General features: G+C 34.4%; 2 protein-coding genes across 7 annotated transcripts in view; both read left to right on the top strand.

The window, feature by feature from the left end:
- CAGE1 (cancer antigen 1) overlaps positions 1 to 11583 on the top strand; it is a 98426-nt gene extending 86843 nt beyond the window's left edge. For all 6 annotated transcript variants that reach the window (XM_031946882.1, XM_031946885.1, XM_031946883.1 and 3 more), the window contains 4 exons: positions 466 to 536; positions 3616 to 3684; positions 6615 to 6654; positions 11424 to 11583. In XM_031946882.1, the coding sequence (XP_031802742.1) occupies positions 466 to 536; positions 3616 to 3684; positions 6615 to 6654; positions 11424 to 11528 (285 nt within the window). In that variant the 3' untranslated portion in view covers positions 11529 to 11583. The remainder of the gene's footprint in view (positions 1 to 465; positions 537 to 3615; positions 3685 to 6614; positions 6655 to 11423) is intronic.
- Positions 11478 to 17904, top strand: part of SSR1 (signal sequence receptor subunit 1) — a 63396-nt gene continuing 56969 nt past the window's right edge. Inside the window, exon 1 of the mRNA XM_031946889.1 lies at positions 11478 to 11549. Within this exon, the coding sequence (XP_031802749.1) occupies positions 11548 to 11549 (2 nt within the window). The 5' untranslated portion in view covers positions 11478 to 11547. The remainder of the gene's footprint in view (positions 11550 to 17904) is intronic.

Here is a 17904-nt window from a genome sequence, read left to right on the forward strand (position 1 = left end):
TTTCCATGCCTTCTGTTATTGTCTGCTTGCATTTTTGTTTTCCTTCTGAGGTTATTTTTACCTTATTTCTAAATCAGATTTTTCTTGTGCAGCAAGATAACTATATAAATATGTATACATATATTGTATTTAACATATAATTTAACATATTTAACACATATTGGTCTACCTGCCATCTAGGGGAGGATATGGGGGGGAATGAGGAGAAAAGTTGGAACAGAAGGTTTTGCAAGCGTCAATGCTGAAAAATTACCCATGTATATGTCTTGTAAATAAAAAGCTAAAATTAAAAAACATATATAAAATTAAATTTAAAAAATATATCCTTAACATTCAACAAGTTATAATAACCAAATTAAAATTATCAGATTATAGATGTGTATACTTTAGGTCTCTAAGTCTCTCTAAATTCCTATTACCTCTGGCTTAGTTGTTTTTTTCATATTAAACTTTATTTTATTAAAGGTAACATCATACGAGGAGATCATAGAGTGTGCTGACCAAAGGCTTGAGATGTCTCACTTCCAAATTGTACAGTAAGTTGACAAAACAAATTTGTTTATACTTTGCAGTTTTAAATAGTCACTAATACATTTAGATAATTTTGTTGCTAATGAGTCAGTTTTCTTAGACTCATTAAAAGAAGAAATACACCATGTTTTAAAATAGAACCACAGTCTACTTAAGGTTCAGAAGAAATAATACAAGTATATGATTAATAATCTAATCAAGTATATGATTTATAATCATTTCACAAAAGTCAGTGCTTTTGTTGCTGACAGAAGAAACAGTAATGGCAGGAAATGTGGAACAGCTAGTGGCTTTCCTTTGAGCTTCAGTTCTTATCTCTACATTCATTTATATATCAATCATGTGGGGGAGATTTGCATCACAGCTCTCTTTACTACTTCTGGTGTTGAGGAAGAGGGAAGGGAGAGTTTTTTGGATCGAGTCCCAGAACTTAACAGGTATTTAAAAATTATCTAACCCCCAGTCAGAAAATTGTTTAATTCAGTACCAGTGGGGAAAAAAAAATAAAAAGAATAGATTTAATTTTAGACTGGAATATTCTGCTAGCTTTTGGTGGTGGTTGGGCTAGATGTTGTGGTTACTTATAACCTTAACCCATGCATTGAAAGTGCTGTAGTTGTCTCCTAGTAGTGAGAGGCTTATTAGTTATTGCAACCTTAGAATCTGACAGCAGAGAATAAAAGATGATTTTAAAGAGACTGAATAGCTGAAGCCCAATAAAGAGTAATAAATATCAGTAGGCTGGCATAAATGTCCAACAGAGATAATATAATTGGGATGATTTTAAGCATGCATAGAGTATCTCTCCCTATGATAGTTACCTATCATAACTCCAGCGGGGCAGGGAACAGAGAATTTTTATGACCACGGAGCATTCTGGAGGACAACTGCATGAGAATAATCTGGCTAAGGAATATAAACAAAGGGATACATACCAGGAACTCATGTGTCCAAGGTACATATAGAGAGTATCAGTGGCCATACCAGTGCATGCCTGCTGGATTGCAAGGCTGCCAGTATCTTCCCTTAGCAATAATACGTTACCCTCTGCTGGGCACTGGATCAGGCAAGGCATTTCTGAAGGTGTTGTATTATTGTCTCTGTTAGATAATATTTCTCCATCCTCTGCTATATCATGACTGCTAGGCATTTGCATCAATAATAATGGTTGTGATCTGATTGCATTGCAAGAAATAGTGAATAGGAGGAATTCAAAGAAACATGAGATGACTTGTAAGATTTGACACACTTCAAATTGTTATTATTCTAAATGCCAGGTAGGGCTTTTTTTTTTTTTTTTAAATGTAGTACTGGGGGAAAAAAATAATAAATTTAGGAGTTGATGTAGTGAGGTTAGGTAGAACCATGAGAACAATATATACAATGATTACAGTAATGTAAAGGAAAATAATACTAAAATGAAGTTGAACTGAGTAATTGTAAAGACCATTCTCCTTTTGGTGGATAGGTGGAGGACTTTGAGTGCAGAATATTAAATAAATTGTCAGATACAACTACTACATTGGTTGGTTTTGTTCAATTGTTTTTCCTTGTTACCAGAGAAGGTTCAGTTTTCAGGAGGTAGAGAGAAGACTGTGTACTCAGAAATAACTGTGGTATAAAATCAAAAAGCATCAATGTTAATTTTTATTTTTAACTGATCCTGTTAAAGGTTCCAGGGTGTAGAATGTAGATTTTCCAGAAGAGCTAAGCCCACTCCAGAAAGCATTGATTCTAGGACTGAGCTGGCCCTTGGAGACAATGAAAAAAATCAATCCAGAGTTATTAACACTGCCTTTGACATGACCTGAATAATCCATATGCTGTGACTGGGGGCCAGGCTAACACACCCGGCCTCAGTCCCTCCATTTCATGGGCGTATGTCAGGGCATAGTAAGCCCTGAAACGTTTGGCATCAGCCTGCCTAAAAGAAAAGAGCTGGGCTCGGGAAGTACTGTCAGGGACCAGCCATGGAGTTGTTGGCTCGTCCCACGGCAGAGATGCTGTGCCCTCCAGAGGTGCTGTGCCCTAGGCCTCCAGCAGCCCAAAGTGTAGAGTACAGGCCTCTCCTTTGGGAAATTGATGGGCAGTGACTACTGGATCCCTCCCTGACTCCTCACTTTTTTGCTACAGACTTTTCCCCCAGGTTCTGGCTCTCTCCTCTCTGTTAACTCAATAGTTAAATAAAGTCTAGTTTCAAAACCCAGCCCAGAAGTCATGGTCGGAGGCCTTTGTCAGGATCATTGGCCACTGTTGCTGACTTCCTACTCCACAGGTCAACTGCCTTGCCCCATGACATCACCTCTTCCCTAGCAGTCCTGCCCACTGGCTGTGGAGGACCTCACCCTCCAGTAGACCCCTGTTGGGAGCAGCCAGGGCCTGGAAAGTTCCCTTACCATGTTTTTCTTTCTGAGTAGGTAATTGGGAGAAGCCTTTTCTGGAGTCACCTGTTCTCTGTATGGAAAGGATTTCATGGTCTAAGGATGTGCTGTGGGTGGGGGACATCCTCTATTTTTCCTTTTGATCAGCTGTCTTCTTTGATAGCCAGAAAGAGAATTCTGGTGCTGATGCACTGAGTTTCAAAGCCTTTCACTGCTGTCTCCCACGCTCAACTTACATCTACAGAGTGAAGGATACAGAACTAAAAGAAAAAAATTATACAGTGACCACACTGTGTTGACCACAACATTTCTCTCTATATCAATGTTAAGGAACGTCAGGAGTGAGGAGCATTTTCCCTTTCATCATTATAAGGTCACAGCTTTTACAGAGGGTGTCCTGGATGAATTTGAAGCCACTTATATGGGCCAGGTTCAGGAAAGGTAGATAAATGACAGTCACAGCAGGGATTGTTTTCCCTGAATCACTATAGTCCAACCACTACACTTCAGAAGGCCACACCCCACCCCACCCGCTAGGTCAATTAAATGGTTTGCTGCCACACCTACCCTCTTTTTAGAAAATGTAAAAGAATATATGTTTATGCATGTATAAATAAGGGAAGGCTTATGTAGACATTATATACAAAATACTAAATAGAAACAGAATTTCACTTAATAAATATTATTATTATTATTATTTTAGTTTAGAAAAGAGGAACAGACAGCTGGAAGATTTAATTAAGAAGCCTAAAATACAAACTTCAAATTTAAGGTAAGCTTTCCATTTTTGTCAGATAAGACAACCTTAACAATGGGAAGTTGCAGAGATAATGAGTTAAATCTTTGTCTACAGAAAATAGAGAAATAGATATAAATGTGTTTTGTGCTAAGGTTTTGACATAAAAAGTTACATCTCATTTTCTTAGGTATCTCTAGAGTTCCATAGATTTAGATATTTAGATTTACATTAGAGATATTAGACATCAATTAATCTAACCTCATTTTACAGTTGAAGAAATTGAAGCCAGGAGAAAGTAAATAATTTGCCTAAAATCAAGTGACAAATGATACAGCTGAGACTTTAACCCAGAAACTCTACTTCCAAATGCAGTGCTCTTTTAATTGTACTAAGATATAACAATAACTTTTTCCCAAATGATTTTTCCATTTGTTCCTATAAAGCATAAAGGGAAAGAATTAGGAGAAAATCCACCCCTCTGTATTGGCATGGTTCATATAATCACAGATTCCTAGAGTAAAGTGAGACCTCATATTAGTCATGTCCAAAAATGTACTTATAGGGATCCTATTTAAACTCCCCAAAATATGTGTCCACCAGGATTTTTCTAAATTTCTTTTTTTCAACATAAGATAACCTTGCTAAGGGACGTTGTATAATCTTACTCTAGAAAATTTTAAAAATGGAACAGACTTATTTTGCAGAAATCTAATTTTGCCTAAAACAAGAAATACTAGTCATCACAGTTCAATGGAAAAAGCACTGATTTGAGGTGAGAAGACCTGGTTTTAGATCACAATTGTGTCACTATGTGACCCTGAACAAGTTACTTGTTTTGGCCCATTTCCTCATTTATTTAAAAAAAAATTTAAAAAAAAAAAAAAAGCGGGTTCAGACTAGCTGGCATCTAAAGTTTCAACTCTAAATCTATGGTCCTAAGACTTTTTAAGGAGCCTTACAATTCTGTAAATCAAATTGGTTGGAATACTCTGATTGAATGATTTCCTTCCCAAACTAGTTGATAAAATCACTGACGGGGCAGATAAGAGACAAAGTGTTAACATGTTAAAGTACAAAAACATCACCTCTACCTTGTTAACCTGTTATGCAGTGTGAAAGGGCAGCTTGCTATTGGCTGGTGCACATTGGCCACAAACAAGAGTACCTTCAAAAAGATATTCTACAAGCTCCAGAGAGTAAGAACAGGAATGTGACCTCTGGAGTGTGACTCTTGGACTGGTACCCTGGGACTCCAAAGGAAAGCCAGCTATGGAGAAAAAACTTAGCTCTTGAGGATTTCTCTTTGCTTTTCTTTCTCCTCCCTCTTTGACTCTTAACATTAACCATGGTACATATTTTTCAATTGGAGCAAGGATTCTTGACATATTTATATTAGGGATCCTGTGAGAATCATATGCATTACATTTTTTGATATTTTTGTTTGGTGTTATATTTATAGTTTGATATCATAGTATAATGATGAGACTCTTAATGTGGAGTCACTTAGGCTAAAATGGTTCTAATGCCCTTAGAAGCATGGGGCAAAATACACAGTTTGTACTTTCCCATTGTTAACTCTGTTTTAGGCAAATAAAGCAGCTTTTCGATTAGATGGACTTTTGATCCACTTGTAGGCCTTTAGTCATTCTCCTTTGACTGTCACCTTAGATAGTCCTCCTACCAATTTGTGGTCTCAATAAAGAGGCTTCTCCTATAGGTCCTAGCCCGAACATTACATTACTATTGTTCTTATGGTACTATCTTAGCAAATGTCTGTTTTTAACTAATTGTGTCTGCTGCCTAACTTTTAAAAGGAAACGAACCAGTAGAACTATAGGGTTTTAACAATACTATATGATGACCAATTCTGATGACCTGACCATCCTCAGCAATGAGATGTTCCAATGGAGCAGTAATGAACTGAACCAGCTACACCCAGCGAAAGAACTCTGGGAGATGACTAAGAACCATTATATTGAATTCCCAATCCTTGTATTTTTGCCCACCTGCATTTTTGATTTCCTTCACAGGCTAATTGTACAATATTTCAGAATTCGGTTCTTTTTGTACAGCAAAATAACTGTTTGGATATGTATACTTATTGTGTATCTACTGGTCATCCTGCCATCTGGGGGAGGGGGTGGAGGGAAGGAGGGGAAAAATTGGAACAAGAGATTTGGCAACTGTCAATGCTGTAAAGTTACTCATACATATAACTTGTAAATAAAAGGCTATTAAAAAAAAATATTATCTACAATTCTCCTGAAAAAAAAAAAAAAAGAATTATAGGTTTTTTTTTTTTTAAGTACAGACCCATAGAGTACCCTTAAACCTTGAATTAGCAACTACCTTCAACCTTAAAATATGCGTTTGGGGAGCTCCTCTCCCTAACACAACAACAACAAAAAAGCTTCAGAAGATATAATTTCCTTAAGAAAAGAGTAATATGTGCTCAAGATCTCTAATTATATCTGGTATATGAGTTATTGTAATATTTGTGTAACACTTATCTTTGTGATCCAATCCTAAAAGTCTCAGAATAGATGGGACATAGAGGTTAAAGGTGGGTGACAGATTTTTAGCTTTAATTTATTTCCTAAGAAATTTTTCATGTTCTCAAATAAGTCAAAGACAGATTTCATGCATTCTAAATCTGCAGAAAGCTATAAACTTGTGAAGATAATCTAATTCAATATTGTTACTTCACTTCAGTGATACTAAACCCACACATTATTCAGGAAAACTTTTTATCTTAGTCTTTTTAAAGTGGTGATTTTATCACAGATTTTATCTGTCTTTTTAAGTTGTATTTTTATCATAGGTTATTGAATCTTGGAGAAAGAAGTTTAACAAATAAAATCAGTTCAATCATTTATTAAGGACCTACTGGTACAAGATATTATGATGGTCAAGATTTCCATTATATTTATTGTTGCAAACCCTTTCTTTTCTTTCTCTTACAGAGCAAAAGGTTTGGAAAAACAGCCAAAGTCCATGACTGCAGTAAGTCAACATGTTATTCTTTATAATATTAGTAATTATTGTATTTTAGTACTTTAGCAATTTTTCAACATATTCAATAAAATTAGTTGACATGTATACATCATTGAGTTACAAACTAATTTGCATGCATTATTTTATCATTTTAAAGAATTCTATTAAATGTCTATATATGAGAATACTCATGATCAAACCTGAGCCCCTGTAGTTCAGAAAGTCTGCATTTCAGTTAAGTCAACTCACTTTTCTTTAAATCTCTCTGCATTATCCCCTCCTAACCTGTCTTCTAGACTAAATTTCTTCTAGTGACAACTTCAAGAGTCACTCACTAAAACTTTTCTACACCAAAGCAACAAAGAGAATGTTGAGCTGTGGACACCAGTCACTACTACATTTCCTAGAGTTCTTTATAGAACTCATAGCTGGTTCTGTTCCAACTCCATTCCAGACCATACACCAGACACATATGCACCTAAAAATTCCAGGAAGATATGATGACATAAATCATATCACTGAAGTCCTGTGCTAAGCAGAGTTTGTAAAAGAATTCCTAGGTTAGCAACAATCTTTCTGAACTTAACCTGAAGCCCTGGAAATTGAAGACTCTAGGATGAATCTGTCTTAAACAATTGCTTTTCCATTGTTTTCCATGACATTGTGACTTAGTGAAGATTAGAAGTAGGTCTTGAAGCCAGGAAGATAAGTTAAAAGTCCCACCTCTGACTCTTCTGGCTGTGGGACCCTGAACAAGTCACCTAAACTGCTTTCCAAGACTAAGTTGCCTAGAACATGCTGACCTGTATTGGAAGAGGATGTTTTCTTACTCAGGAGTTCCCTGTACCAGTGAAATCAAAGAACTAGTCCCTATCCTATCCCTGTCCAATATTTTAACCACTTGTGGGGAATCAATTTTTTACCTCACTGCAGAACACAAGGAAACAAACTATTAGGGAAATCACTTTGCAACACTAAAATTGCACAAATCCCACATAAACTTTACCATCATGAGTAAATTCATAGAAAGATGATCTTCAGGTTTCTGATGTGAATTTGCCTTTGAGGAGCCCAAGGAATTTATCCTAAAACATTTTGATACTTGATATTAATTGTTTTACAAGTATTTGTTACAATTTTGTCATGAATGATTTTTCAAGCTTTGTATCTTCCAGTTTTGGCACATGATTTAGTGATTAGAAAATAGTAACTATTTAGCATCTCATAAGGAAAAAAAATGATCTTGCAAGTCTCCACTTGAAATTGTAGGGAATATAATGTATGAATAGAGTTGTCCCAAATTATAGTCTGATGAGATCTTTAAGTCTCTGTGAAAAATGGACTCTTCATTACTGTAAAAATTCATTTTTTTCAGTCTCATATAAATGATTAAACTAAGTAGTGTTTTAATACTAAGTGGGGTTTTTCTTACAAGGAGAGAGTAAGGTCTAAGAACGCTAAGCAAGCTTATTGAGACAGTCTAGGTGTCAGTCATAGGGCTATAGGAAATGGGTTCATTTATCACCTCTGCTCACTCACAACAATACTAATTCATATTTATATCATTTGCAAAGGGCTTTCCACATATCATGTGAATTGAGTCTCAAAACAACTCTTCACAATAGATAACTACAGCTATTATTCTCCCCCAGTTTTACAGATAAGGAAACTGAGGTTGAGAACTTCTATTAATTGCCAGTGATCAAACCAGTGCTCAGTGATAAAGGATAAGATCTGAATCAGGTCTCCCTAACTCCACATCTATCACTCTAACCATTATGTTGTACTGTGTCAAACATTAGAAGTACAGAAACTCCTAGTCCTCACTCTGCACATATGTCCAGAATCTATGCCCTAGATCTAAATGAGAAAGGAATGCTGAATCTCTAGAACTTCTAAAAGTTTGCCTATTGGGCTAATGAAGAAAGATGCTATTCACTTCCAGAGAAACAACTGATAAATAGAAGTATACATAGTATGCTTTTACATAAAATTTATAAATAATAAATGTCAGATGGTGGTCTTTTCTAATGTGGCATGGGAAGAGTGGACGTGAAACAGTTTGGAATTTAGAATGTAATAAAGCAAATTTAGTATACTTTTAAAAAAACTCTCTTGTCCAATAATATAGCCAACTCTTGATTATTTAGGAATTTCAATCAAGTTTATTCAAATTGCTGGATTTTTTTCCTACCTCATCTTTTTCACCTTTTTATTCATATTACTTTCAACAAAAAATAGAAAAAAGAAATCTCACATCATTTAACTTCACTACTGGTTAACAGTTCTTAAAAAAAGAGATTGAAACTAAGCCCATTTGAAATAGTGTGTCAGAGATGTAAATAGTTCTGATTATCCATTGTCATTAATAATTTTTAAAAATCTTAATTATTATTGTTGGTGGAATTGTGAACTGGTCCAGCCATTCTAGAAAACAATTCAGAATTATGCTCCAAAAGCTATTAAATTGCATATACCTTTTGACCCAGCTAGATTTATATCCCAAAGAAATTTTAAAAAGGAAATGCATTTATATGCAACAAAAATATTTATAATAGCTTTTTTGTGGCAGTAAAGGATTAGAAAACTAAGGAACACCCAAGAATTTTGAGGACTGGCAGAATGAGTTATGGTATATGAATGTGGTAGAATACTATTATGCTATAGGAAATCATAAAGAGAATGGTTTTAGAGAAATTTAAGAAGAATTATGCGAATTGATGCAAACTGAAGGAGGATAATTTATATAATAATCACATTCTAAAGTTATACAACTTTGTGTTCATCAGATTTCCTAACTCTTACAATTCCAGAGGACTCATGATGAAACATGCTGCCCGCTTCTTGATAGAGAGTACAATTTGAAATATAATCCTGTTGGACATGGCCAATTTGTTTTCTTTTGACTACATATGTGTGTTACAGGCACTTTATTTTTATTATTTTCTAATTGAGATAGAAGGAATAGAGGAAGGAAAGAAGAGAATAAGTGCAGACCTTTTAAAAGTAAAGTAACATTTAACTAAGAAAAAAAAATCCTAACTTTTTATAGTTTTCTAATTCTAGCCTAACCATATTTAGTTTATTGAGATACTTATATTTCAGCACTTTAAGAATCCATGATTTCATCATAGCCCCTGGATAGCTTGGAGTCAGGAAAGATCTGCCTCAGACACTCATTAGTTGTGAGAACTTGGCAAGTCACTTAACATCTCTTAGTCTCAGGGTCCTCATTTGTAAAATGATCTCTAAATCTCTAAATCTATTATCTTCTGTTGATCCCTCTTGGACTTCATAGATGAAATTTGAGAGCTATTACTATTGAATGAATATGCTGAGCATCCCAGTGGTAGGGGGACTGCTCCTCAAACATAAATAGACAGCAACATATCAGCAGACCCTCGCTATACTCTGCTAAGAATACAACTTCCAAGAACACAAGTCCACCTAAGCCATTGCAGGAGAATTTCAGTAGAAGTTATTGATATATAGTCATGCTATACCTATAACTGTAATTTATAAGAAATTAGATCAACTATACAATCTATACCTTTTTAAAATGTTTAAATAATTTCCATTGCTTTATACAGTTAAACCTTATATTCTGGAATTTCTTGGATATGAACAGGCTGGCTGTAAAATACATCAGCCCATAGTATTTGTAGTCTGAATTCCTTAAATAGTTAAAGAATATTATAAATTTAGTCAGCAAGTACAGTGATCTTGGTATTATATAAAGTCAATATATCTTTTACATTCTTTAAATAGGTAAGTTGCTAAGAGTTAAACAATTCATATTTAGCTTTGTTTTCACATAGAAGCTTATGGTACTCATATTAAGTCCCTGCAATGACCAACACTTATTTGCTGGGAATCAAACTTAAAGCATAAAACAAGGTCATTGTTATCCTTGAAGAGTTTACAATTCAAGATCCTATACATACATACACAAAGGAATTAGAGGAATCCAAAACCTTTCTCTTCAAAAGTCTGATGTGTTATTTTTATGTTTATGCATGATGAAAATGAGAAATGAAATAAAATAACATTTCTAGATTTATTAAAAGATTAAATAATTTCCATTTCTAAATTAAGAGACTAAGTAGTATTTCATAATAGTTTCTTTGGGTCTCTTTCCTCCATACAATGAGTTTTTGGGGCTAGATAACTTCTAGAGAATTGTACGTCTATAAAAGCCTATAGTTTATATACAGAAATGCAAGTGCAACATGTTGTAATTTTAGATGGAAGGAAAATGAGACCCAGCTATTTAATGACAGAGCTAATACAAGAATTGCCCCTTCTGATTTTCACTCTTATGCATTTTCAAGTACAGCATACTTTGTGCCTTTTCCAGTACAGCATACTACTTCCTAGAATAGAAATTTCCTCAATATTGAATTTTGATGGAACATCAAATACTATACCCAATTTCACTAAGGTTAATGATTCTGTTGAATTGCCCAAGGTTCCCACTTTTATTCCTTTTCCATTATCATGCCAATCATATGGTCATTTTCCTACTCTCTGATGTTCCCACTAACTGATAATTAGGGCTATAAACTGAAACCACATTTTGTTTCTTATGTTAGCAGGTACTGATTGAAAAGGAAGATGAAAAAAAAAATCTACAACATAAAAGGTTTTATATTACAAGGGATATCACCCAGCTATGCTCTCATTGTACTCCATTTCTAAACATAATAAATTAGGGAGCTTCTTTTGATAGTTAAAAAACAGAAATTGAGAAATACTGACTTTTCTCTTTTCCTTTATAGGTATACAATATCTTAGAAGCAAATAGAAAAGAATTAAGTTCACCAAAAGTGAAGACTAAATATTGCCAGTCATTCAGCCATCCCGTGAACAGACTGGCTCCATAATGGAGTGCCCAAATAATATATGTAATATGATATATTAAAGTTAATATAAGAAAGAGTAAGGAGAAAATTGTTCAAGTTTTTACATTTTATTTCAGTGGAGATTTATGAATAGTCTCTGAAAATAGACTTACTCCATCTTAGCATGAACTTTTACGTAGTAGGTTCTTTTTCATCCTGATTTGTATGTTGATCACTTTAGTCATACAACTAAGTTATTGATGGAGCTCTAATAGTAAGGATGGGGGGGCATTTTGTAATTAACTGTAACTCTTTTAAGAATACATATTCTATGCATAGCTATATGAGATATATATCTTCTCATTTTTTAAGTTTCGTCATTAATATTAATGTCACATCTTCACTTAAAATGTGTTGTGGAATATGGTATGTATTGATCTAAGCCTAATTTCTGCCAGACTGATTTCCAGTTTTCCTAACAGTTTTTGTTGAATTGGGCTCCTGTCCCAGTAGTGAGGATCTTTGAATTTATCAAATATTAGGTTACTGTGCTCTTTTGCTTGTATATGTTGTGTGCCTGATCAACCTCTTTATTATCCAGTACTAAATTGTTTTGACAATAATAGCTTTGAGGTATAGTTTGAGATCTGGTACTGCCAGGCCCCCATCCTTCCTATTTTTCCCTCATTGATTCCTTTGATTTTCTTTTGTTATTTTTTCTAGATCCATAGTTATTCTTTGGTACAATCTAATCTGATTGGTATGGTACTAAATAAATAAACTAACTTAGGTAATGTCATTTTTATTATATTGGTATGGTACATTGAGGTACTGTTGATCAAGCTGTGAATTGGTCCAATCATTCTGGAAAGCAATTTGGAATTATGCCCAAAAGTTTACTAAACAGTATATACCCCTTGATCCAGTGATACTTCTATGAGGCCTTCAAAGAGATCAAAGAAAGAGGAAAAGGCCCTTTATGCACAAAAAATGTTTATAGGAATTTTTTTTTGTGTTATCAAAGAATTATTAAGGTGTTGGACATCAATTGGGAAATGACATTTGTGATATCGATATATAATGGGATTTTATTATAGAATAATGGGATATAGAGGCAGCGAGGTGGCACAGTATATAGAGCAGGAGGCTTGGAATCGGGACTAATACCCACTCCCCAGCAAATAAGTTGTCAAAGGACAAGAACAAAAAATTCTCTCTTTTTTTTAAATTTAATAGCCTTTTATTTACAGGTAATATGTATGGGTAACTTTACAGCATTAACAATTGCCAAACTTCTTGTTCCAATTTTTCCCCTCTTTCCCCCACCCCCTCCCCCAGATGGCAGGATGACCAGTAGATGTTAAATATATTAAAATATAAATTAGATACACAATAAGTATACATGGCCAAACCATTATTTTGCTGTACAAAAAGAATCAGACTCTGAAATATTGTACAATTAGCTTGTGAAGGAAATAAAAAATGCAGGTGGGCATAAATATAGGGATTGGGAATTCAATGTAATGGTTTTTAGTCATCTCCCAGAGTTCTTTCTCTGGGTATAGCTGGTTCAGTTCATTACTGCTCCATGGGAAATGATTTGGTTGATCTCGTTGCTGAGGATGGCCAGGTCCATCAGAACTGGTCATCATATAGTATTGTTGTTGAAGTATATAATGATCTCCTGGTCCTGCTTGTTTCACTCAGCATCAGTTCGTGTAAGTCTCTCCAGGCCTTTCTGAAATCATATCCTGTTGGTCATTTCTTACAGAACAATAATATTCCATAATATTCATATACCACAATTTATTCAACCATTCTCCAACTGATGGGAATCCACTCATTTTCCAGTTTCTAGCCACTACAAAAAGGGCTGCCACAAACATAGAACAAACAATTCTCAAAACTGCAAAATATTCCTAACAACATGAAATAATATTCCTGATCACTATAAGAGACATGCACATCAAAACAACCTTGAACTTTCACCTCACACCCTGAAAATAGGCAAAGATGACCAAAAAACTGCCATATCTCTGTGGATTGGGTTGTAGAATGATTGATACACTAACACTTTGTTAGTGGAACCATGAAATGGTATAACTGTTTTGGAAAGGAGTTTGAAATCATGTAAATGTCCCTTGAACCTTGATGAGCCCATCACTAGACATATCATAACGAAGATATCAATAAGAAGTCCTCACATACACTAAAATATAGCAGCACTTTTTGTGATAGCAAAGAAGTGGAAACAAAGGAAATGCTCACTGATTGAGGAATGGCTAAGCAAATTGTGTTACATGAATTACTGTGTTGTAAGAAATGATTTATATGATAAATACAAATGAGTATGGAAATTTATATGAACTGAAGGGGAAGGGAAATAAGCAGAACTAAGAAAATAAAAAATGCAATAACCACAATGTAAATGGAAAGAATAACCACACACCAAAAAAATCCAAAGTGAATGTAACAAAATTATAAAGATTAAACATAACTCAAATGAAGAAATAGGAGAGGATAGCCCCAACCTACCCATTGTACATTTTTGGATTTTTTTCAATGTATTGATCAGTTGTGCTAATTTTTTTTCCTCTTTAAAAAAAAATTACGTATGAGAGAACTTCATGGGGAAAGGATAGGGAACGGTACTAGGTTTAACTATGATGATGTAAGAAATAGACATTAATAAAAAATCTTTTAAAAGATAAGCTCAAAATGGGTTCATGACTTGAACACATAAAGGTTGACACAATAAAGTAGTGGAACATGAAGTAATTGGCTGTCATTTATGGATAGAGGAAGATTTCATAACCAAATAGAAGATGGAGAAATGTACAGAAAATAAATTGGATGATTCTGAGTACTTTTTTAAAAATCCCAGGGCAATTAAAATTAGAAGAAAAGAGGAAAAGAGGAGATGGTTTGGTCATGGTACACATCTTTGCAGCAAATGTCTCTGATAAAGGTCTAATTTCTAGGACATATTGGGAACTGAGCTGAATTTATAATAAGAGTCAATCCCCAACTGATAAATATGGTCAAAGGATATGAGTAAGCAGTTTTCAAAGGAAGTAATCAAAACTATCAAGAGCCACATGTGGGGAAAAAATTGTTCTAAATCATTAATTGGAGAAATACAAATTTTTTTTGTGGTTTTAATGGGTTAAACTACCCATCAGATTAACTAAGAGGGGGACAGCTAAATTGTGCAGTGGATAGAGCATCAGCCCTGGAGTTAGGAAACCCTGAGTCCAAATTTGGTCTCGGACATTTGACAATTACTAGCTGTGTGGCTCTGGGCAAGTCACTTTACCCCAACTGACTCACCAAAAAGAAAAAAAAAAACTAGCTAAGAGGTCAAAAAAAGAACAAGATAAAAGCTGAAAGGGCTGTGGAAAAAAAACAAGTATACTGTGTACTGCCAGTGGAGCTGTTGAAAAAGGTTCAAAACTGCATATAACCTTTGACTTAGAAATACCGTTTCCAGGTCTATACCCCAAAAAGATCAAAGAGGAAAAAAGAACCCATATATACAAAAATATAACAATTCTTTTTGTGGTAGCAAAGAATTGAGAATTTGAAGGGATTCCCTGCAATGGAGAAATTGCTAAAAAAAAAAAAAAAAAAAAAAAAAAGTTAATGATAAATGAATTTGATGGAATACTGTTTTGAGAAATGATAAAATAGGATGATTACAGCAAAACCTAAAGATCTATATGAATTGACACAAAATGAAGTGAGCAAAATCAAGATAATTCATACAACAGCAGCATTTAATAATCAAATTTGAAAGATTTAGTAACCAATCAATATGATGGCCAACCACAATTGTAGAGGACTCATGATGAAACATGCTATGTATTTCCAGAGAGCTGACAGATGGATTCAGTAAAAATTAAAACATAGGGGCAACTAGGTGGCACAGTGGATGGAGCACCAGCCCTGAGGTCGGGAGGACCCAAGTTCAAATCTGGCTTCAGATACTTAAAACTGCCTATCTGTGTGACCCTGGGCAAGTCACTTAACCCCAATTACCTCAGGAAAAAAAATTGAAACATGTTTATCTTGTGCCTTCCTTCATTCCCTCCCCTCTGTTATGTGTCTGCACATAACAAAAGCAGGAACTTGTTTTGAATAACTATACATATTTGTAATAAGTTTTTTGGTTTTTTGATTTTTTTTGCTTTATCAGAAAGTTGGGAGGTTGTGAGGAAGGAGAAAATCTAGAACTAAAAACTAAATTTAAAAAGTACACCGATGTGCCCATTTTCCTGTAGCTCTTCCAACATGCCGTTTTCTTTTGGTCAGCTTTGCCAATCGAATCCATGTAAGGTGGAACCTCAAAGTTGCTTTAATTTAGAATTTTCTAATAGTAATTTGTAGCATATTTTTCCATTGAGATATAGATTGCTTGATTTCTTCAAGAAAGACATTTTGATATCTTTAGACCATTTATCACTTGAAGATGGTTATTCTTATGAACTTAAATTTAATCATATGATTTTTGTCCTCATATGGTAAATCATGTTTATTGTTTTCCAAGTATTAAACCAATCCTAAATTCCTAGTATAACCCAACCTGAACAGAATGTAACCTTTGTATGTTGCTATAGAGTCTTTACTAATATTAATTTAAAATTTTTATCTCATGCTTTATCTTTTTCTTGTCCTTCCTTTCTCCCTGTTGAGTACATTAAACTTGGTTGTGTTTTCAGCCTTTTTTTTTTTAATAGTTCACATAAAAGTGAGTAATGTCTGATCCTTTCAAGTTTGTAGACTTCTGTTTGTGCATCTTTATTAAGTGAGATAAGCTCCCTCATACTTCCTCCTTTTTTTGCTCTAATTTATCCTTCCCACTTACCCCTTTTCTTTCTTTAAATATCATCAATATAACAAAATCACTTCTATAATCTGTTTTATTGCCTTTAAGACCCCTGATCACATTAGGGTTCTGAAAAGACACTTTACCTCCCCTGTACTCCATTAGAATTCAAACAGGTAGTATTTAGTCTTTTTCAGTTATATCTGATTCTTCATGATCCTATTTGGGGGTTTTTGGCAGAGATACTGGAACAGTTTATATATTCTCCATTTTAGATGAAAAAGCGGAGGCAAACCAGTTTAAGTGACTTTCCTAGGGTCATACAAGTGAGGCTGGATTTGAAATCAGGAAGATGAGATTTCCTGACTCCAGACCCTGCATTATATCTGCTGCCCTTGAAACTAAAGTTGAAACTATATTTGTAAAGTGATTTTTGATTGTGCATTTGAACTTAAGTGTTCCTTTGTTCTTGCCTCTCATTGGTATTTTAAAGTCCCAGTTCAGCTCTAATCTTTTCAACTAATGTGCCTTGAAGTCCTCTATTTTTTAAATGTCTACTAATTCTAATCCTGTACTGAGTCAAGATAGACTTGATTTAATCAGGGTTCATGATCTAGACATAAAGAATGATATTATAAAAACAATTAGAAAAACATAGGATGGCTTACCTCTCAGATCTGTCGAGAAGGAATTTGCAACCAAAGAAGAACTAGAGATCATTATTGATCACAAAATAGATAATTTTGATTATATTAAGTTAAAAAGTTTTTGTACAAACAAAACCTATGCAGAAAAGATTAGGAGGAAAACAATAAACTGGGGAAACATTTTTACATTCAAAGTTTCTGATAAAGGCCTCATTTCTAAAATATATTGAGAATTGACTCAAATTTATAATAGTTCAAGCCATTCTCCAATTGATAAATGGTCAAAGGAAATGAACACAACTTTCAGATGAAGAAATTGAAACTGCATGTAGTCATATGAAAAGATGCTCTAAATCACTATTAATCAGAGAAATGCAAATTAAGACAACTCTGAGATACTACTACACATCTGTGAGATTGGCTAAGATGACAAGAAAAGATAATGATGAATGTTGAAGGAGATGTGGGAAAATTGGGACACTGATGCATTGTTGGTGGAACTCTGAACGGATCCAACCATTCTGGAGAGCAATTTGGATCTATGTTCAAAAAGTTATCAAACTGTGCATACCCTTTGACTCAGCAGTGTTTCTACTGGGTTTATATCCCAAAGAGATCTTAAAGGAGGGAAAGGGACCTGTATGTGCCAAAATGTTTGTGGCAGCCCTCTTTGTAAAGGCAAGAAACTGGAAACTGAGTGGATGCCCATCATTTGGAGAATGGCTGAATAAGTTCTCGTATATGAATGTTATAGAATATTATTGTCCTATAAGAAACTATCAGCTAGATGATTTTAGAAAGGCCTGGAGAGACTTACATGAACTGATGCTAAGTGAAATGAGCAGAACCAGGAGATCATTATACATGGCAACAACAAAATGATTCAATTCTGATGGATGTGGCTGTCTTCAACAATGAGATAATTCAAACCAGTTCCAATTGTTCA

This window comes from Sarcophilus harrisii, chromosome 1, assembly GCF_902635505.1.
Source record: "Sarcophilus harrisii chromosome 1, mSarHar1.11, whole genome shotgun sequence".
NCBI classification, from domain to species: Eukaryota; Metazoa; Chordata; class Mammalia; order Dasyuromorphia; family Dasyuridae; genus Sarcophilus; species Sarcophilus harrisii.